A 21,559-nucleotide genomic window follows, 5' to 3' on the forward strand; every position below is an offset into this window, starting at 1 on the left:
GTGCAACCTTTTGATTTTCGGTGTTTTGAATGCCACCCGTGCTTCGGTCTCCCCAAGACACCGCATTTTCGATCATTCATTTTATTTGAACCGTTCTCGATTTCTTGGTCACTCACCGGATGATGATATTTCGCTCACAAACGACGACACTGATGCCTGAACATTAGCGACACGAGCTCTTTAACGCTATCGCGTCAATAAGCGGAAGAGATAAAGAGGCCGAGCGCACTCTCGGAAATCTCTTTGCCCACGGCAGTACGATCGCCGATAACAGGTGATAACACGAACGTAGTGATCGGTTTCAACGCATTAAATCTGCCTCCGCTGTGCATTGCGAATGGAAACAAGTTACCCCGCTGCTTCCTTTATGACGCGAGCGCTCACAAACTCATCAATTATACACCTCTTTTGAGCAACTGCAGAATACACATGCACAGAACACCTATAGAAGCATAGAAAATAAATTTGGCGACATTAAATAACGTTACGTAACCCGTAACCCCACACAAACGTTAGTACGTACTTCAAAAACAGAATTTGCAAAATATGTCAACGGCCAGTGTTGCACATGTCGACAGTGTTAACCATGCGTCACACCAATTTGCTATATGTGGGGCCACGGCAATGTTAACCTGCCCAGATCTTACCCGAACACCCTACGCCTAACCAACGCTCGTCACCAACTCGAAACAAAGCTTATGTTGCAGCTAATCCCGGCCTAAAGCCACTGCAATTAACGTAACTCACTAAGCCTACGCGTAGAGTTTACGGTAAGTCGAAACTCACCCGGTTTTGTCGATGTGAGTCCAAGTTATCTTAACGTGAAACGGGCGGTTTGGCGAGGCTCCCCTGTAGGCTGCCGTTGTTTCCGCCTTGGATTGCGTGCGCTCTCAGAGAGAAGAGCAGGGTCGCCTATCAGCGTTGGTAGCCATGGAAACAGTGATCTGCGAACCCGTGTAGCCGAAGCAGCGGAAGGGCTGCGACAGCTTGTTTTTCATTTCATCGCGCGTGCGCTGGCTGCTGTTTTGAAGAAGTGGACAACTGCAGCCACGATTACGAACCGAGATTGCGTGTTTGATAGCATTACTGAACATAATTTCACATTAAAATCATCATTTTATAAATGTGCCTATGCACTCGAATTGCGTACCTTTTTCGGCGTAGAGTTTGCACTAGAGGAAAATCCGGCGCCAGCGTCTATCAGAGCTGCCACGCAGGGAGCTTCAGACAGCATAGCAAAGATGGATTCTTGGTTTATTTGACTATCTTTTGTTCTTTCGGTTCTGCATGTCTCCGAGTGGAGGCAGCAGCTTTATCGCAAGATGAAGTCCAGCAAACGCTTAGCAGTTCAACTTCGCCACCTTTGCGTTTTTAAACCTACCAAGCCAAATCAGGCTAGGAAGTTTCCAACAACACAACTTTTATCCAAAAGAAACGCCTAAACCGAACCATAAACGCAGTCGCCAGTGTCTTCAAAGACGCAAGTACGAATATTATGCAAATACGCGGACCACTCTAGAGAACTGCGATTCTATCTGTAGTTACCACCGATCCCTATGGTGGTTCAACAATCGCAGTACCACGCTTCTCTCTAGAAAATATTGTAGGAACCCCCATGCTTTTCTGGTCTGAAAAGTACCTCAAAACCCCACGTCAAAACCAGCAGCCCTGGCCTCCGAGATCATCTACCGCGCGCCAGTCGAAAATCTCGAACGCCCGCATTCGCATCATTCATTGGCAAAAATTCGCGAGCTTGAGACGCCAGATGTCACTCGGTTCAGTGGTCAAAAAACATGGCGCGTGCCTTTTCGACGATGGCACGCATGCGCACACTATATGACGTAACCTGCCCCCCTTTCCATCGGTAGTTCACTTGACAGACTGCGCAGTACTGTGACGTGTTTGAGAGATGCAAGTGTTTTTCGGCCTGCGCTTTAGAGTTCCCACGTTATGACTGCTAGGGGTGAAAAGGGGCGGTATCACTCTTTTAAGAGGCTGTCAAAATACTCTTCCTCTCTCTCAATACCATCTTCACCCCGTTTACACTGCTTAGCTACGTGTGCTCTTTTCATTTCGTCATAGGCGTTCAAAAGTGGGAGTTTAAAATCGAAACATAATACCGTCTGTTCAGTTCTCATAATTCGGGTCCTCTTCCTCCGCTGCAGAATTTCACAGCAGATAAAGCGCACGTGTTACAGCGTGCTCAGTGTGGAACGTACGGAAGAAACAAAGCAGCGTTAATATGCTTTATAAAACTTTCTACAGTACTCAAGAAGAGTTGCCCGTGACCTACGCACTATATAAAAAAGATGGCACGTCCCACTATATCGTCCATAGGTCATTCGACAACTGATTAGATTCTCACTTCCCCGTTGTGAATGCCGCTCTCGTTGACAGAGGGCAGGACCAGCTCGAGACAAGAAACTACATCGTTTATTGCTTATCAACACCGTCGCTTCGACGAGGCGCCCGTCGAGAGCGACGCGAGCGGAAGGGCAGTTCTTGTTGCCGCCTTTTGCGCCGGCCCAAGCCGCCTCTTGGTGAGTTTTTGAACCTGATACTTCGCGTGAAGTGCGAAATTTTTTTCGGAAGCAGGGAGTTCCAGTCAAATCCTTTCCTTTGTGTCGTTCAAAAGTGTTTCAACTATGGCTACTTTTTATGGCGTGCGGTTAGGGTGATGACGCGTTGCAGAAGTCCACACCTACGAACAACCACAAGAACGCGAAAGGCCTATGTCGCTTGGTCCGTGTCGTATTTTGCTGGTAATTCGTCTGGGTACACGTTTGCAGCGTATCATTGTTCTTCCTTTGTTTCGTGCGCGAATCGTGGTTTCCGCTTTAAAATGCATTCAGCGCCGTGCCTGTCTGCATTCATATACTTGACGCAATGTGTTCCTTATCAGCACCGGCTGCACAAGCTACCAAACATCCGTCCAGTCTGACAGCTCGTTTGATCTATGAATCACTGAACTCGAAACCTTTCTTTTCGGTGCCGGTGTGACGGGTTGTAATCGGGATGTATATTGCAGCCGTGTTCTGTGCAGCGCCGAGTGTGGTTGACGTTAGTGACAACTCTAAATTACCGGCATGTCTGTTATAAACAGCCAACCTAATGACGAGGGGTCTCGCTGATCCGCAATAGTGTTTTTTGTCCTATATAGATTCATTTCTAGGTTGGGGTTCGCTTAAACTCAGTGACAGAATAGCCGGCATGGCATGTATGAGTCACATAAAGCGTGTTCGTCAAGTTCGGCCTTATTTGGGAGCATCGAGATATGGTTTCTTTCTTGCATCTTTCAATTTGCACCTATAGAGCTTATCACACGATAACTGAGCTGTTGTTGCTGTCGAAAACTTGTTTTTTAATGTTCTCAAAGCGATGGAACAGACACGTCTTTGCTGCTGAGACTTACGGCACATAATTTTCCGGTTGTAATTTACGGATCTTGAAATAAATAAAATATGAAACCCATCATTGAAGGAAATGCTGGTGTTGCTATACTATTCCTATAGATGACCTTCTTGCAATACCGTGTTTTCGTCTGAGTACCGTGCAATGTAATGAAATATCAATGCTGAGTTAAAAATACTTTCTACAACCAATGTCATGCTGTGAGCACGGTGTCCAACGTTACCAGGTGATGTAGTCCATTCATACAAGATCCAGCAAATCAAACCACCGGCGTCAATTGGGCTCTAATATAATTCCAAGCTAAGTGATTCCACAGAGGACAACAGGATGATGACAGATTTGGTCAATCAGTAAGTGGAAGATTACAATCACCAAAAAAGTTATGCTTTCGCGTAGTGGACCGATGAGGGAACTTTGTTGCGCACTGTACGTATTCTTCCCTTCATCGATTTCCTGCGTAATTGCGCACTCAGTGGGTACGAATGTTAACCGTCTTCCAATAATTTAACGTGACGCACTCTTTGACAGACATAGCTGCGTGTGTTTCGAGAGCGCGATATCAATATAATTGCTATCAGTCGCCACCTTTCGCACAAAGTACTGCTATCAAAACAGAAGCGTAACTGCTTTCCTCCAGTTGAGCGCTCTGCACAAAAAAAAAAGATCTCGAAAAAAACAAACTTGAAAACAGAGATCGTCCCTCTAGCCTCCGTTCCTGCGTTTTTTCGCGTTGCTACACAATGCATTCATACCGTCCAGCTTGGTTTTCCTATACCTGTTATGCGCAGTAGAAGACTGATATTTATAGCTGAAACAGTAGAACACTGATATTTATAGCTAAACAGTAGGAAAGTGATATTTATAGGTGAAGCACTGGAAGAGTGACATTGATAGCTTGGACTAGATGTCAAAGACGTGCAACATGGCGGCGTAGATGACGTGAAGACAGTGCAACCACGCGTCTATCAACCTTCTTCAAAGCGATAAGGACGTCGCTGGAGCTTCATCGGGTATCTGTGCATGAACAACGAAGGAACCGGCTTGCGATGTGGTAATAACATTAACGTGGCATCAGAAAGTTCACGTACCTTCATGTTGGTGCTCTAAAGGGGCTCTTTCAGGGACGTGAGAGCAAAGGCTTATTCCCGACCTAGCGTTGCTGATTCATATGAGGGGTTTACGGCCGTCCCAAAGCCACCATATGATTATGAGAGACGCAGTATTGGAAGGCTACGGAAATTTTTACCACCTGGGGTTCTTTAACGTGCACCCAAATCTGAGCATAAGGGCGTAGAGCATTTTTGCCTCCATTGAAAATGCAGCCGCCGCAGCCAGGATTCGATACTTGAGTGGGAAGTCACCTGAATCGACACCCTAGTCTGTTGTCAAGATATTGTCGATATCACTATGTGAGCCCTCAGAAAATTGACCTCAATATCAAAACAAAATATTTATCAGCCTTCACTAATCTTTGCACATTCTTAGAGCCACATTTCTATGCAGCAGTGTCGATGTCATTACGTGAGCCCTCAGAAAATTTGCCCCAATATCAAAACACAATATTTATCAGCATTTACTAATTTTCGCACTTGAGTCTGTGTATGTGTGTTGAGTCTTGAGTCTGTGTGTTGAGTCGAACATGAGTCTGTGTATGGCGCAGATTCGTGTAGCAGCGTAAAAACATCTTTCAAGACTCTTGTCGGTACGCCGGCGTCTCTCATGATCGTGTCGTGGTCTTTGGCAATAAAATCTTTCGATATTCTTATCATGTCCTTAACCGTTTAAGGGCGAGGCACACAGGGCTGTTTACGAAATCGCTTATTTTCCCTTTTTCGCTCCCAGATTAAGATGAACTCCGAGAATGCTGAGGGAACCTACAAGCTTCGAGATCACCCGGCTTTTCCCAATGAGATCGCTGTCTCGTTTCGCAAGGAGCTTCGGCCTGAGCTCATTTGCGCCGCGTGCAACTGCATCACCGCCGCTGGTCTGAAGGATAAGAAGAGTCACGTGTTCTGCCAGACATGTGCCCACACGCTCACGGACGACACCGACCAATTCACCTGCTACTTATGCGACACGAGTGCTCAACTACGCTCGGTAAGTGGCGCGCACAACGATAAACACACGGATGTGACGCACGGTTGCGGAACGAAAGCGTTCCTCAGGTTGAGACGTGAAGGTATGAAAGAGCTGCGGGAGGCGTGATTGGAAGACAATTTCGTCTCCAACCAAATGACTTATCGATAGCAGCAAAAGTAAAACGATAAATTCATAGCATTTCCACGGAATGGGACGAAGCATCCATCAGTCTATCCGTGCTTCCGTCCGTGCTTCCGTCCGTGCTTCCATCCGTCCGTTTGTTCTTGCTTCTGTTCCTCCATCCATGCGTCCATCCGTCCGTCTCTCTGTCTTTATGTCCATCCGTGCGTCCATCCATCCGTCCTTCAGTATCAACTCGCATCTTTTCAACGTATATTGATTACATACAAGTACCGCCATCTAGCGGACATTCCAAGAACTAAATTCCCGTCCGTGCGTCCATCAGTTCGTACGTACGTCCGTGCATCCATCCATCCGAAATCAAGCCATCTAGCGGACATTCTAAGAACTAAACTCTCCTGTGGCACATACCCGATAGAAAGGTGTTACTACATAGGGCGATCGGGAGATGCCTTAAGTAGCTTCGCCCCTATAATGGTCAAAGAAAGAAGGACAATATCAATGATGCATAATTGTACCGTGGTGTGACATCACCCAAAATCTACATTAAGATATCAGCACGGCAAGATTCTAAGCGTAAGCCTACTTCCCGGCAGCCATCACCTAATACACCTCACTGAGCATGAGACGCGACGGCAGATCATTGGAGTGCTGCTGCAATAGTTGGGGTAGCTCTAATATCTGACAATTCCTAGTTGTTCTAACCTGTTGAATAAACATCACCGAGTAAAAAAGACGAATCACATGCAGCGCGTTAGACATATGTCCGACATAGCGAGCAATAAACTTCAAGGGCGTTCGCAGTTCGCTTTCAAGAGTAGAACGTGACAGCCTAATCGAACCGTTTTCGCATTGCCTTTTCAATCGCTAGCCTGCCTTCGCTTCTCGAAGAAGACCTAAACCGTGGTGCCAAAACGTTTAGTGCGGAGGCCCTACGGGTCCAAACTATTGAAGGACAGAAAAATATTGAAGGAGTTAGAAAGTGTGTTCGGCGAATGCCGAACGCACTTCGGAATTGATAAGCGAGTCTTGTCGACGAAGGAGCGTTGCTGCACCCACCGCTATGCCATTACGTGATTGCTGAGAGTATGTGAGTGGGAGCACACAGACAAATGATCGGACGCCGCCACTGTTCCGTCACATGATTACTGTGAGAGTGTAAAGGAAAGAGGCCACAGCTGTGGTGGGGCTACTGTTGCTGTGCTCCACTGGGCCATCACATTATTTTCGAGATAGTGTCAGGGGGAGAGGCCGCAGCTGGCAACGTTCCAGGGCACAGATGAACGGATGGTTACATGCCGTGGATATGAGGTATTAAATGTTTTTGCCTAATTATCTATGAACTATGCGGTGCGACGAAACGTGGCCACAAGGTCACGCGGTGGCAAAATTTGATATGCTTTAAAAGCGCCACCCTGAGTCATGTGCACCATCTCGCAGGTGTTGTGTCAAGCCAGGGATATGAAAAGATATGACATGTCCTGATGGCTTCAGACTTCTACGCCGACTCCTCACAAACTCTCCTGTACAGAATCTTGATCTTCAAAGTGAGAACTATTCTTATGGATGGCAAAGCACACGCTATTGTCAAAGCTATTTAAACCCCCGTATACATAAAAAAAAATTTCAGTTAAGTCATGAGTTTCGAAACTTCGGCATTCGGTGGAACAACGATATAAATTATTTTCAACCACAAGTCATCGAAGTAGTTTTGTCGATAACGATTATGAAATGCTGCGACAAGCACAGTTTATTACTTGAACTGTGCTTACTGAAGTGTGCCTTTGCGACATTAGCGTCTGCACTAGTACCCTTGGCGAACATTATTTCTTAAGAAGCCACGAGCAACTCAGTGTTACTGACAGCTCCACCAAGTGGCGGTGCTAAAAAGGGGAAAAAAACAGCCAGTTTTTTTTTCTGATAAGGTGATAGTGGATGATAGTCCACCATTACCAACAAGCAACATTTGTTTGCAGCTCACATTTCATGCGACATTCTTCATTACTAGCGAAAATGGCCACGGTATCTGTGTGCATTTGCTGTACAGATTAGAGGTAACCATAATCAGCTCTGCAGCTCTTCAGTAGGCTGCATTGCAAAATAAATCCTAATTTACACTCTCAACCAACATCCCCAGAGAGTGTCACAATGCAAGAGGACGGGCAGTTTGCATCACAAAATTTAACAAGCGTGTAATCAACTGTGAGCTCATGCATTCTGAGAATTGCAAAGTTGATGTGATTCTTCTCGCCTTTTGCGAATATAACAGTGGAGTACTTGAAATGTATAGCTCTCTTTCAGAATAAAATTCAGTCTTACGACTGCACAACCAGAATAAACAGTAGAACTGGCGGAAAAGCTCTAGCAAATGGCGAACATAAACAAAACAATTTCTTTCATCTATTCTGTTTCCTCCCTCTTTCATTCTTCTTTATTCACCCCTTTGACCATCTTCTTCTTCTGTTGTCTTTCTTTCTTGCTTCTGTGTAGAAAGTTAAAATATGGCAATGTAGGAAGAGCTAACTCATTCTATATTGCCATCTTTTCTCTCTTCCTCCCCCACACTTCTCTTTTCTACCTTCTTGCTACGCTATGCATGCCTAATACCTACTGTCCGTGGGACATAAACTCTACTCTCCATGGCTACGTGATGGTTTACCCTCTGGTGTAACTTCTGTTTTATTTCTTTCTTTCTCTCTCTCACTTAACTGTCCCACTCCCTCGCTATCCTTTAACTCTCATGGCTATGCAATGCTACGAGCGGCTGGACACATACGCGCTTTCAACAGTGCATATTCGCTCATGCTTACGCCAAGTTAAACAGCTTCATTGTTAAAAACTTGAAATTTTTCCTCCTTTTTCTTCACAGTTGAAAAGAAACGATAAAGAATGGCAAGTGTTGGAGAATATGCAGTCTGCTTGCCCGAACGAAAACAGAGGTTGCGATTTCAGCGGCAAGTTGCGACAGGTTCTTGTAAGTTTGGCCTTATTATTTTATTTTGTTTACATGCATAGATACACAAGTACACAGAAAAAAAGACAGAACAAGTTGGCAACCACCACCAGGAGGGGCACAGTGCCTGCTTATTCTTTTGGGAGAAAGGGAGAGATAGAAGAAAGGAATATAGGAGGGTAGAAAAGGAAAGAAGATGGGCAAGTAAAGAAAAAAATTAACAACGAAACAAGCGAAAGTAAACACGAAAAAAAAGTCTAAATAGGTGGCCTGGTTCGTCTGGTCCAGAAAAGTCAGTAGAGCTCGACGGGTCTGGTCACGTCGAGAAACAGAACCTTCTGGAAAGAGGTAATCGTCGATGGCCGGGAACGTCCTTTTCAAAAATTTCGTGGCCACCATGAAGTTCTTCATAAGTAATTTAACGACGGCCGCGAAATTTCTGAAAAGTCGCTATCATTCACCAGCAAAGCCCGGTGCACAGCTAATGTCAGACAGTGCATGATGTCTGCTTTGACAGCGACTTTTTTACTACCGAGTCATCGTGCCGCTTGTTCGATGCATTCTTTCGGGCCGTCGTCATTGTTTCGTTCCCCAACGCACTTTACGTGTTGCGGTCTTGCAGATGCATTACGAGAAGTGTGACATGAGAGGAAAGGTGAGATGCACCTTGTGCGGAGATGCGTACGCGATGAAAGTGATTGCCGAGCACATGGAAAATGACTGTCCTCAAAGATTGCTGGAATGCGTTTTCTGTGAGAGAGACGTTGAGGCCTGCCAAAAGAGGGTGAGTTTAGTCGCACATTTCCTTAGAATAAAAGTGTTCACAGTGGATTAGTTAGTTTACTTTAGTACGAAAAGGGAATTTTATTTCGTTTCACTTAGAGCTAACCGCCAGTCAGTATGAATATGATCTATTGTTGAGAAGTATGTACAAAATTTCTGCTCGTTACTTTGGTTGATTTCACTCTGTCGTCTTGATTCGTTAAGAGCTTGGCCTGCTTGCTCCTGATCCTGTCCCTTTTTTGTTTATTCCAGAAACATGAAGCAAACTGTGATCAGCGTCCTGCAACGTGTGAATACTGCGCTAAGAAATTCAGGACTTACAAAGAGGTAACCTCAAGATTCAGCACATTTTTATCGTTTTCTAAAGGAGTTGACCTTCGGCAACGTGAAAGGTAGTCCTATGAACAGTCGCCCAGGAAGCGGGTCGGTCTAGATACAGTTTAGCTGCATTCTTGTCTTAGCTTTGTTAGAGTAATGTTTTCTAGCATGGTATAAGCTTTTTTGCGCAGCAGTCATTTTTTTCGTTTTTAACTTTTTGCTTAGTGTTTAAAGCATGTCAGTTGCTTCCTTTTTTTACTGGCGTCCAATTTGCGCTTATCTAGATAACTGTACTGGAGCAAATTTCTTCCTCAAGGTTGCTTCACTAAAGCAATTTTTAATCATCACCGTGAAACCAACACTACCTCAGTGGTTATTATGTTCAACTACGACAGACGGAGCAATTTTCTCCTCCAACTTCTCCGTAACCAATCACCAGATGGTCTACGTTTCCATGCGGCCCTCATCCACCCCAAATCTCACCGCGCATGCACTTTCTTTCATTGTCGAGCGACCCTCAGGCAGCATCATGTGCTTAAAAGAATGTGGTACTTGATATTAAGTTCAAACACGAAGCGTTTCTTTACATTGTAATAACGGAAAGTGCAATTGCCAATGTCGCGTTCTTACTACTCGACCCTTGTCGCCATCTTGCTTTCAGCTTGAGCAAAACCATGAGCCTGTCTGCCAGCTTAAGCCTATAGACTGTTCGTTCAAACAGCTGGGCTGTGACTTCAAGGTAAGGAAACCTTTGTGAGCATGCTAGAGCTCTGCGACACAAATAAGTCTTCTATTGCTCATTCATATGAACTCCTCTCGCGAAGTACTTTAGCTTGGGCTAGCTGGTTCATGGTACTCACTTAGAAAGGGCAGCGCAAAAACACTGTCTCTACTGTCTTTCTTTTCCTCGTGCTTTTTGCGCTGCCTTTTCTAAGTGAGTCCACTCGCGTATTTTTTGTATGTTTCTATAATTTTTACAGGTATATGATAACCGGTTATATAGACAGTCAGGTCTCTAAAGCTGCGAAAGGCTGTTAAACCGTCAAAATTCAATGTGTGTTTTTTGTGGTCGTCTGAAATTACGTAACGCTGCCCGATTTGAAACTATCCGATTTGGCATCGAAACAAACCGCTCTCTTGCTTTGGTCAGGCTACCTTCTCTTCTCCACCTCCATCAATGCACATCCAATGCAAGTGGTTTCTCTCTGAACAAGAGGCACCCTGATCTACACTTACATCTGGTAGAGTGACGTCCGAGCACCCCTTTGAGAGCTGGCATAATGTTAGATATTGAACCTGTGACCGTTCAGACGTCAGTGCAGTCCGCCTGCCTAGTAAGCCCATTGCATGCGCAGAGCTACGGAAATTGCACGTCCGCTGCCGTAGTATCAATGCGCATTGCAAAGCGTGACAGGTATTGCGGAATAAGCCCCTTTCCAGTGACTTCGCACGAAATCGATTCCCACAAATGGTGGCATCTGCTCGAAATTTTTCGTAGGTTCTTGTTCTCTTGACAATGGTGATGCACCTCGTTACCTAGCTGAGACCAGGTCACCACAGCGGTGCTCCGCCTTTAAAAGCATTGAGGATCGGCTTTGGGCCGTCCAAAGAGCTCACAATGCAGTGGTCCGGCTCAGCCTGCCCGTACCCACTACCCACTATTTGCATTGGACTAGGCAACCAACAAAGGAATATATATTGTAAAACCTTACAATGTACTTTCATAGTGCAACGCATGAACTGCTTCTTTTAATTACTTAAAAAATAAACGGAGTTACTGTGACCATTAGTTGGCGACGGCTACTCCTTTCCACTTCATTGTTCCAAAAAAAGGAAAAACAGAATTGAAGAATGTATTCAAAAACAAACCTACAGCACTGTCCATATACCCAACCAACAAATAATAGACTAATATATTTCGCTTGTCTACTAAGTTAATTTTGCGGCTTCACGGAACAGGCCGCTAGACGAGAGATGGAGAGGCACGAAGAAAATTCCCGCTCCAATGGCCATAGTGAACTGTTTCTTCGCAAGATATGCCACCTGGAAAAGGAAAACCAGGTAAGTCGAAATCAAGTATTCGTTTAAAGAGGAATGCTCTGCGTAGTCTTTCTTTGGGACTATTCTTTGCGTTATAACAATGCTATCGAGAATCGTTGTCAAGTCTGATTTTCTACACTTTTGTGTACTCTTCGCGATTGGGTACTAAAACGACCCGTTAGTTTTAACAAAATATTGTGTTTAGTAGTATCATTTCTTTTTTTAGCAAAAAAACTAAATAAATGTAAGTGTAGACATACGCTTTCTTATCAATCGTATTTTCGTTACACAGCTTTCGAGAGGAAGGCACTTTCGTACCATACGTCCATTGCTTGTTCCCTTAGCATTGTAGTATCACAGCTTGTCAGGGCCATTCCTAAGCTTTTGAGATATCTGTACATGGCGCCTACACCATGGCGGCAATGGCATCCTGTCATGGCTGAGTGGAGAATAGGTGAAAAAATCACACCTTTTGGGATTAATTAATTATTCACATCTTATGTAAAAAAACTACTCTAAAATCACTGCGCCAAGAGCAAACGATTGTATTGAACGTATGTATATTTACTATATTTCAAGAAAAAATTGCCAATTCTGCGTCACTCTTTGGGGAAATTATGCTTTTTTTTTATCGCTACTGTGATTTGATCAATATTCGGCAACACGTAAGCAATCAAAAAACTGCCATTATGTTTAATAACGAAACATCTTCGTCATAGTGATTCGACTAGGTGTAATAACAAAATATGGCTTTTTGGTATTACGACCAATACTTTTGATGGCTTAAGTGCTGAGCCTGTACACATAGTCTGAGTCCCTCCCTTACTTAGTATATGCTTTACGATCTTGAACCTTGAAGTATTTGGGCACGCCTTTTTAAAACAATTAAGCACCACTACGGGTTTTCATTTAGGCTCGGACGTCTTGACTGAAAAAGATTGGATATGCCGTAGTGCCTATACCGAAATAGCCCTGTCCCTTGATGTTAGAATGCATGTGAGTTAAGCCAATTTATTTAGATGCCTAAAGTGAATTTAAAGTATTGCTGAAATTTACCTACCAATTCGATAATCAGAAATAGTACTGCGTGAGCTTGCGAGTGTAAAAATTCAAATTTGTCATTGATGTAACACCTCTGAGAGGGTTAATTTGAAAAATGGAAAGTTCATGATACAAAAGTTAGAAATAACTTTTGAATCATGAACTTCCCATTTTTCATTTACCGTTATAATTTCTAGACTGAATTTTTTGCAGGACCTTACCAAAGCATCAAAAGAACTGTTAACTACTGTCGCAAGAAACCATGAGGAGAAGATGCGAGAAATGGAAAGAAAAATGGTAATTGTCATGCTGTTGCCAGGTTGTTCTCCATTAACTCACCAACGCTGCTATGATCATAGGCCTATTTCTCAAAACACTCTTCTAACCCAAGTTGTTTTAAAAAGGAAGTAGCTTTTCTTTTGGAGGGGTGGGGGTCTATTTCATCCAGGAGGCACACAGAATATTGGCAGATGAGCATTGGTATTGTATTCTGATCCATATGTCTAGCGAATACACATAAAAACAGATTAGGGGTCGTCTCTACCAGTTGTTGAACAGAACATTCCTCCTTTACATTGGAATCCGTTTTCTTTGTGACAAATTGAGCGTGACTTTGTCCAGGTCAATAGGGAATCTTAAAGATTGATCATTATACCACGCAGATAATCAAATGTTGGATACATTGATGGTTGTGTCCCTTACCTTTAGAAAGCTCTCAGAACTGCACTTATGAAAATAAGAGTTCTTGTTTAAAACGAGACATAGCTTCAACATGTTCTTGGAGGGATGGCATAGTGTTTAAGTAATTCGTCAAGCATACCTGTATGCTAATAATTTTTTCACAAAAATATTCAATTCTTAGGTGGAACTTCAACAATCTGTCAATGCTGAGAAGACGTTACGCACAGAGTTGGAAAACGAAGTGCTGAAGTTAAAAAAGGAAGTTCAGGTGATGCTTCTACTTCTAAGAACACAATGCAAAAAAATGTTGCTGCAGTGTGTTTGATCCTACATGACATTCTCGGAATGATTCTTGAATGGACACGTCCAAGTAAAAGGAACACTTTAGTCACAGTTCTCCCACAATATATTTAAATGTGTGAGCTACAGATTCTGCATGATATCTTCGCCATTCCGCCTTGTCCGCTTCAGATGAAAGAATGTGAACGGATTGTGCTGCCCGCTTCTCGTTGCAGTCAGCTATATGAAGCCAACAAATAATAATTGAAAAAAGGCATTGAGGTGTTGTCTCAAGTCGCTACTCAGAATATATCATCCATACGAGAAAGGAAGGTTACAGTGGATGACTAGAAAGGAGAGTTACAGCAGACATAAAACCACTCAGAATCAGTGTTAAGACTAGCTTATTAACATTATATGCCATGTCTTGGCGCTTCTAATCCAATGCGGTCTCTTATTTCATTCAACAAAATGAAACAAGAGAACGTATTGTACACCATCATAACTGCCTTATCTCTCGTCTGCTGAATGCCACTGTTCTCTTTGAACACTCCAGCTTGACAATAAAAATTTCCGCAAAGTAGATTCTTTAAAACCTCTGCAAGCTTGCAAGTTTCCTAAGTGTTAGGAGAGATACTTTTCGCTGACACATGTAGCATTAAAGATTGATTATCAAGTTATGAAGGTCATGCAACTACCTGCTGGTAATAAATAAAAATTCTTGGCTGCTACACTTTCGTACTTAAATTTAAACGCTTGGTTCACAATAATTAGCGAGAAGTAAGCCCTAAAGCAATTTTTTTCTTTTTTCCAGGCACTCACGGTGAAAGAGGATGCTCAATATGGTCAGCTTTCTTTACAAATTTCGGTAGGTGTAAAGTTCAAGCTATTTTCTTTTCAGTTTTGTAAAGTTCTGTCAACCAGTTTTGATCACCTTTTTTGTGTCCCATTCTTCTCAGGAGACAGAAAATGCTGTGCAACGGCTTACACATGAAGTACACCTGGACCATGTATGTACTTAGAGCGAACTTCATTCACAAATTGACTGCGATAGTCACGTGTACAGTAGACTGTTGTAATAGTTTGAATATCAGGTCTACGTTAATCGCTGAAATAGCTTTCCAGAAACTTTGTAATAATGGTCTCGTACTAAGAAAGTCCTCAGCAATAATTAGTCTTGTCTTTGTGGTCCGCATATTTTCATCCCAATTTGAATCGCCCAGATCCGAGAACACCTTCGAACGTAATATGCCTGTCCTTCACTGCTCGAGAGAGAGTGCTAAGGTAGACTGGAACACTAGCCAGCGAAAAGGACACTTGAGTTTTAAATTTTTCTTCGCGTACAGCAAGTACTTTTGGCGTCTGCTTATCTATCTATCTAGCCGCTTACCATGACGATAGTTATAGCGCGAGAACAAAACGACGACACAGAGACAACAAGGACACGTGTCTTTTGTGTCCTTCTTGTTGTCTCTGTGTCGTCGTTTTGTTCTCGCGCTATAACAATCGTCATGCCATACCAACTAGCCCAAGCTGCCACACTTACGCTCTGGTTATTTCATGATCACATTCTTGATTTTGCGTGAGCCACAATTAGTAAATGAGGGGGGGGGGGGGAGCGTAAGATGGCCTGAAAAATACTACGCCCTGATCTAGCCTTGAATAATGTCACAATGCTGCCACGTGCGTCATCAAAAGCTTTCCGCCAGACGTGTGGCACATACGCGCAGGTCGGTATGTGCAACAAGTATACGCCCGTACGTGCCACAGGCGATTGACACTTTATATCTACCCAGGATTGGCAAGAAGGGACACGGGTAATGTTAACGTGTGAGCGTTAAGAAAAAAGCTGACATCGGAAGCATTGGCCTCACAAGTGCAAAAAAAAAATGTCACATTCTCAGTGGGAATCGAACCCAAGTATTGTGCGTAACCATCAAGCATTCTACCACACAGCCACGCCAGGTCTCGGAACTACTTTTCAAATGCAGGCTATTATGAAACGTCAATTGTGCTTGCAGTGCTAGCTATCCAATTTTACAAACATGACATATAATGTATATGTACTCCTGTGATACAGCTTTCACGTCGAGTTATCGTCATGTGTGATTAGGTGTCATGTGCTCAAGTTGATTTATTTAAGTGTTCCGGCACTACTATCCTCGCGAGCAACAGCGCTTCCTATCAGCTTATCACCTGTGGTGTTGCCAATACTTATGTTCCTGCTTATCGTTGCGCATGTGAAAGCAACTGGTTTATTAAACATCCGCAATTCTTCAATATATGTCTGTACGTGCAACATTTGTACATATATTTAGCGTCATTTCATGACTTGTCGTTCAATAAAAAAATACAACACGATCACCTTCCCTCCACATGCTTCACCTAACGTCGATTCCCAAAGTACACGAGGTCAGCCAAAATTCTTTTTTTTTTTTCAAGAGTAGACCTAAAGGATTTCTGACACCAAATTTGCAACCTCTAGATGTTTGCGTTGCGCGATTTTTTTTTTCTACACGTGGGCACTGCCCATCGATTATATATAGTGGTGGACATCAGCTTTACACTACCTTAGCTTGGTTTTATATAAGGGCGGGTACTGAAACAAGTTTCCAACTGAGAGAAAATTTGTCGCAATTGCCGTGGCCACTTTTAAATATACATGTTAGAGTACTTACGATTACATTTTGAGATTACCAGAAAAAAATTCACCGAGTGCGGTAAAAACATTCGCCACCAGAGATTTCACAGTGAGGTGTTTTTGAGGTTACTTTCTGCATAAATCAAACTGAACGGACTCCATGACGAAAATATTTCGGTGTGTACATTTGTATATTTTGCTTTGCTCTGAACAATGACATACTCTTATTCTTCTCTACAGCTAAAACCAGGCTTTGTTCACATCTGGAAGCTGCAGCCGTACCACGACCTGAAAACGGCAGCCATGACATCCGCCGAGACAATATCGTCGGGCACACTGTACATCAACACACCGGGATATCATGTTGAGTTCACAGTCGGATTCGGTAGCGGTTCCACTGCGTCACCGCCACACCTGTCGTTTAAGTGCCAGATTTGCCCCGGTCAATATGATGACATGCTGCCCTGGCCCTTCAAAAACAAGGTGAGGATCGTATATATATATATATATATATATATATATATATATATATATATATATATATATATATATATATATATATATATATATATATATATATATATACATATATATATATATAGCACACTCATGAAAAGAACACAATCTTCTGCGATTGCACCCCTGAGTGCCTTAGAATTATGCCGTGCGAGTTTGATGATTTTATCGTTGCACATCTTAACTTCAAAGTGAAGGGCTTATACAATATGAAACATAAAGAGTGGTGTTACATGCAAAACGAACACGGCACAAAGTTTCACAGTCACAATGCATGAACACAGAATTTCTTCGTACGAAACTTAATAATTAATAAGGCAAGAAGTCGGAGGAGCTTTAATATTATTTTTGAGAGATTTGGGTCACATATCCTTGAACATTTTTTATCGCCTGTGTACGTCTGGTAAAGGGTCAATAAAGGCAACTATTAAGTCATTTTTGATTTTTGAAAAAGTGGTCCAGAAACCTCGTAGTGTTACTTTTGGGCCAAATAAGTGCTTATTTTTAAATAAAATCACGTTTCAGTGATCCGCATTGCGTTAGCACACTTCAAATTACCCGCTGAAAGCAAAATGCCTCGCATCACTGTTGCCGTGCATAACGTTGACCGGCTTTCCTGTGCGGCCGCCGAGAATAGTAGCAGGAAAACCAAACCAAAAGGATCCACAGCAGCAACAATGGCCATTGAAGAATTTCCAGCCATTGGCTTCGAGATGGCAGACGGGCTCGTTCCAACTAGGCTCCGATAGATGGCACGACCAGTCCAGTTTACCCAGACGAAAAACTTTTGAATCAATTGCGCCATTCGCCATAGTGACGTCTGGTGTTGTTTTCTTCATGAATAGAAGAGAAACGAGCCTATAGCAGCACTTTATTGCGACTATTTATACACAGGAGGTTATTTCTTTTGTGCAGCAAGTTCAAATACTAGTGAATAATTGTAGGCGGTTCCTTTCACGTCATTGGGATCATTTTGTGAACGTCCTACTGCGGCGCATGTGTTCTCGTTAGTTTGCCTTATTTTCTTGGTGAGTAGAACACTACTATTGCTAATATTGTCGCTTTAGATGTTTTCAACCACTATACATAGCCATAGCTACCAACCACTATACATAGCCTTCATAGACTACGAGAAGTCGTTTGATTCAGTAGAAATATCAGCCGTCATGCAGACACTGTGGAATCAGGGCGTAGATGAAGTATATATAAACATTCTGGAAGAAATCTACAGGGGATCAACTGCTACCATAGTGCTTCATAAAGAAAGCAACAGAATACCAATCAAGAAGGGTATAAGACAGGGGGACACAATCTCCCCAATGCTATTTACCGCGTGCTTACAGGAGGTTTTCAGAAGCCTAGAATGGGAACAGTTAGAGATAAGAGTTAATCAAGAATACCTTAGTAACTTGCGCTTCGCCGATGACATTGCATTGCTGAGTAACCCAGGGGACGAATTGCAACTCATGATTACGGAGTTAGACAAGGAGAGCAGAAAGGTAAGTCTTAAAATTAATCTGCAGAAAACGAAAGTAATGTACAACAACCTCGGAAAGGAGCAGCGCTTCGAGATAGGTAATAGTGCACTTGAAATTGTAAAAGACTATGTCTACTTAGGGCAGGTAATAACCGCAGAGCCTAACCACGAGATTGAAGTAACTAGAAGAATAAGAATGGGGTGGAGCACATTCGGCAAGCACTCTCAAATTATGACAGGTAGATTGCCACTATCCCTCAAGAGGAAGGTATATAACAGCTGTATCTTGCCGGTATTTAGCTACGGAGCAGAAACCTGGAGACTTACAAAGAGGTTTCAGCTTAAATCGAGGACGACGCAGCGAGCAATGGAAAGAAAAATGGTAGGTGTACCCTAAGAGACAAGAAGAGAGCAGAGTGGATTAGGGGACAAAGGGGGGTTAAGGATATCATAGTTGAAATAAAGAAGAGGAAATGGACATGGGCCGGGCATGTAGCGCGTAAACAGGATAACCGCTGGTCATTAAGGGTAACTAACTGGACTCCCAGAGAAGGGAAGCGGGTTAGGGGGAGACAGAAGGTTAGGTGGGCAGATGAGATTAAGAAGTTTGCAAGTATAAATTGGCAGCAGCAAGCACAGGACCGGGTTAACTGGCGGAACATGGGAGAGGCCTTTGTCCTGCAGTGGACGTAGTCAGGCTGATGATGATGATGATGATGATGATGATGATGATGATGATGATGATGATGATGAGATGTTTTCATACATTGAGCCTTCACGCTCCCGTAAATTGTTGTTGGTTTTAGTGGTCATTTAAGATTTAAAATTAGGTGCGAATGGATTTGAGCATTCAGACCTCTGTATGTCTGCTCTGTATGAGGTAACCCAAATACGTCCCCCTTTGTGTAACAGCGGGTATGGTGTTTGGCTGCTGACTCACAAGTCTCGGGTTTTCTTCGGGCCACGGTGGTCGCATTTTGATGGAGGTGAAATGGTAGAGACCCGTGTTCAATGCGATGTCATGGCGTGTTAAAGAACCCCAGATGATTGAAATTTCCAGATCCCTACACTACGGCTTCTCTCGTAAATATATCGTGGTTTTCGGACGTAAAGCCCCTGATATTGTCACTAACTTAACCATTTGTTCCACTTGGTCACGAGAGCGAGCCATGCGGCTCAATCCGTGCTGCGAAATCTGCGCAGCAACCACTACACAGTTTCTGGCACTAACATTCCAGTTCATTCAGCTATATCATAGCAGAAAATGCTCCTTTTTTCCACCATCTGCAGTCTGGACAAAAAAAAAACAATTTAAATGTTCCCCTTTTCCAGATCATCGTGGTTCTTGTAAACCAACTAGAAGAACAAGCCCGACGGTCTTTCGAAATGGATGCGGCGTCGGCCGAACACGCCATCGAGTGCTTGAAGAAGCCAGAGTCCGGTCAACGGAACCCCAAATTCGGCGTCTCCCAGATCATATCCGTGCCGCTGCTTGAGAACGTCAAGAAGGGATTCCTCTCCCAGAATTGCGTCGTATTTAAGATCATCGTGCCATCTATTTAATTATTAAGTCACCATACCTACTCAGACGATTTCCACACAATACGAATTATTCAGGTTTTCCCTCAAATTCCTACGAAAATGTACAGCAACTGTCTGGAATATACGTGAGGAGCCTATGAGGTGTTTTTTTTTTCAAAAGATCCGAATGCAGCAATTGAAACTAGGCTAAATTTCACGAGAGCGTAAAGCGAGCCAAACAATCTTTAACTTCTAAAAGAGTTCCAATCAAAATGGGGCAGTTGCTTATCGTGTACGTCTACTATTGAAGTGACAGTTGATTCTTCAACGTTGTCCCGTTGGAGTGGAACCGTGAACATAGCAAACTGAATCTGCAAGTGCTATGGTAGTCTTAGTGTAGGCTTGTAAGCACAGCAAGTCAGCTGTAATTTGTTAGTGAACGCCAGTCGGTCTTTTTTTTTTCGGTCATGTTTTCCAACTTCTTCGCCCGTTTCAGAGAAAGACATCGAAATTGTCATCCCTTGCGCCTCAGCGTATATTCCAAACATGAAATAAAGTTACCTCCTTTTTTTTTTGCATCATCTGTCGTTCACGATGAGTAACTGAACTGGAGAGTGTGTCGCACACCTAGATGCTGAGTTCGCGAGAACCGTGAGCTCGGTTTCTGTTTTCCAAGCGCCTGGACACTTTTCATGAACAAGCAAGCGAACTCTATTTCGTTCATCTAATGCAACACACTTCTATTAACCGACCTTGAAAATCTCAATAGGCAAAGAAGCCAAGCGATGCGTCGGTGATGTTATTTGTAGCTTGCAACCTAACTGTAGTAATTATGACACAAATATATATTAAATCTAACAAAGGAATGCTAGTGATCCAGCAGCGTCGCAATGACGCGTTCTCATTGCTGGCTCGCATGGCGCCCCGAACATTGACTCGCTGTCTTAAAACACCCCATCCCTTACTGAGCCAGCGTGATCACCAGAAGTGTGAACGCGAGGAATGCAAGACGCCACCCCGCGGATCTGTGCACAACTGAACAAATAATCACTCTGTTGTGGAGCACTGCATTTGGGGTCCTCTCCGTCATTAACGCAAAGCACACTCGAAGGCTGTTGGCGAAAGCGTGAAAGGGCTAGAAGAGAGGGTGGTGAACGGTTAGATCAGGCGCATCTGGCTGGCATTGCCAAAATAGTGAAGGTGATGCTCAGTAATACGCCCACACAATAGGAAGTAAAAGGGTTATCGAGGTTGCTCCGTTAGAGGAGTAACTAAACTGTCACGCCCATTGCACCATTTCGGGAGTAACTGTGAAGGAGCAACCGGAGTGAGAAGCGCTACCGTTGCGCCCCCGGGTCACGTGAAGGAGCAACCGCACTCTCGCGGTTACTCCACAAAGGAGCAACAGTGTTTTTGTGCAAAAGAAAGAATCATAATGTAACCATAGAGTTTCCTAAAATTAACTAGAGAAATCTCTGGCGCTGCGATCGTTCAGCGACAATGGGAATGATGGGTAGTACACACATTTGCCTAGTCTTTGTACTTGCGGGTGGTCAACCGTACTTGCGGCTTTGAATTATTGCTGGTTACGGTTTTGTTTTGAAGAAAAAATGAACCCTTTTGAACTTTGTGACCTGGTTTGAAATGGTAAAACTAAAAAAATAAGGTTGCGAAGCGC

The 21,559-nt window shown here is 43.4% G+C and overlaps 2 protein-coding genes across 5 annotated transcripts in view; one reads left to right on the plus strand and one right to left on the minus strand.

The window, feature by feature from the left end:
- LOC119164153 (TNF receptor-associated factor 3) overlaps nucleotides 1–1,031 on the minus strand; it is a 17,873-nt gene extending 16,842 nt beyond the window's left edge. Inside the window, exon 1 of one of the 3 annotated variants that reach the window (XM_075871098.1) lies at nucleotides 787–1,031. The gene's annotated coding sequence lies outside the window, so the exon portion shown is untranslated. The remainder of the gene's footprint in view (nucleotides 1–786) is intronic. The other 2 variants (XM_075871101.1, XM_075871100.1) reach the window with 2 other exon arrangements.
- Nucleotides 1–20,462, plus strand: part of LOC119164154 (TNF receptor-associated factor 3) — a 20,942-nt gene extending 480 nt beyond the window's left edge. The window contains exons 1-13 of one of the 2 annotated variants that reach the window (XM_037416269.2): nucleotides 1,935–2,540; nucleotides 5,254–5,508; nucleotides 8,501–8,605; nucleotides 9,207–9,368; nucleotides 9,620–9,694; nucleotides 10,347–10,424; nucleotides 11,645–11,746; nucleotides 12,980–13,063; nucleotides 13,629–13,715; nucleotides 14,541–14,594; nucleotides 14,686–14,736; nucleotides 16,608–16,850; nucleotides 19,693–20,462. In XM_037416269.2, the coding sequence (XP_037272166.2) occupies nucleotides 2,379–2,540; nucleotides 5,254–5,508; nucleotides 8,501–8,605; nucleotides 9,207–9,368; nucleotides 9,620–9,694; nucleotides 10,347–10,424; nucleotides 11,645–11,746; nucleotides 12,980–13,063; nucleotides 13,629–13,715; nucleotides 14,541–14,594; nucleotides 14,686–14,736; nucleotides 16,608–16,850; nucleotides 19,693–19,923 (1,689 nt within the window). In that variant the 5' untranslated portion in view covers nucleotides 1,935–2,378 and the 3' untranslated portion in view covers nucleotides 19,924–20,462. Of the gene's footprint in view, nucleotides 1–1,934; nucleotides 2,541–5,253; nucleotides 5,509–8,500; nucleotides 8,606–9,206; nucleotides 9,369–9,619; nucleotides 9,695–10,346; nucleotides 10,425–11,644; nucleotides 11,747–12,979; nucleotides 13,064–13,628; nucleotides 13,716–14,540; nucleotides 14,595–14,685; nucleotides 14,737–16,607; nucleotides 16,851–19,692 lie in introns of those variants that run through there. The other variant, XM_075871082.1, reaches the window with a different exon arrangement.
- The last annotated feature ends 1,097 nt before the right edge of the window (nucleotides 20,463–21,559 follow it).

Source organism: Rhipicephalus microplus, chromosome 8 (assembly GCF_043290135.1).
Source record: "Rhipicephalus microplus isolate Deutch F79 chromosome 8, USDA_Rmic, whole genome shotgun sequence".
In the NCBI taxonomy this organism is placed as follows: domain Eukaryota; kingdom Metazoa; phylum Arthropoda; class Arachnida; order Ixodida; family Ixodidae; genus Rhipicephalus; species Rhipicephalus microplus.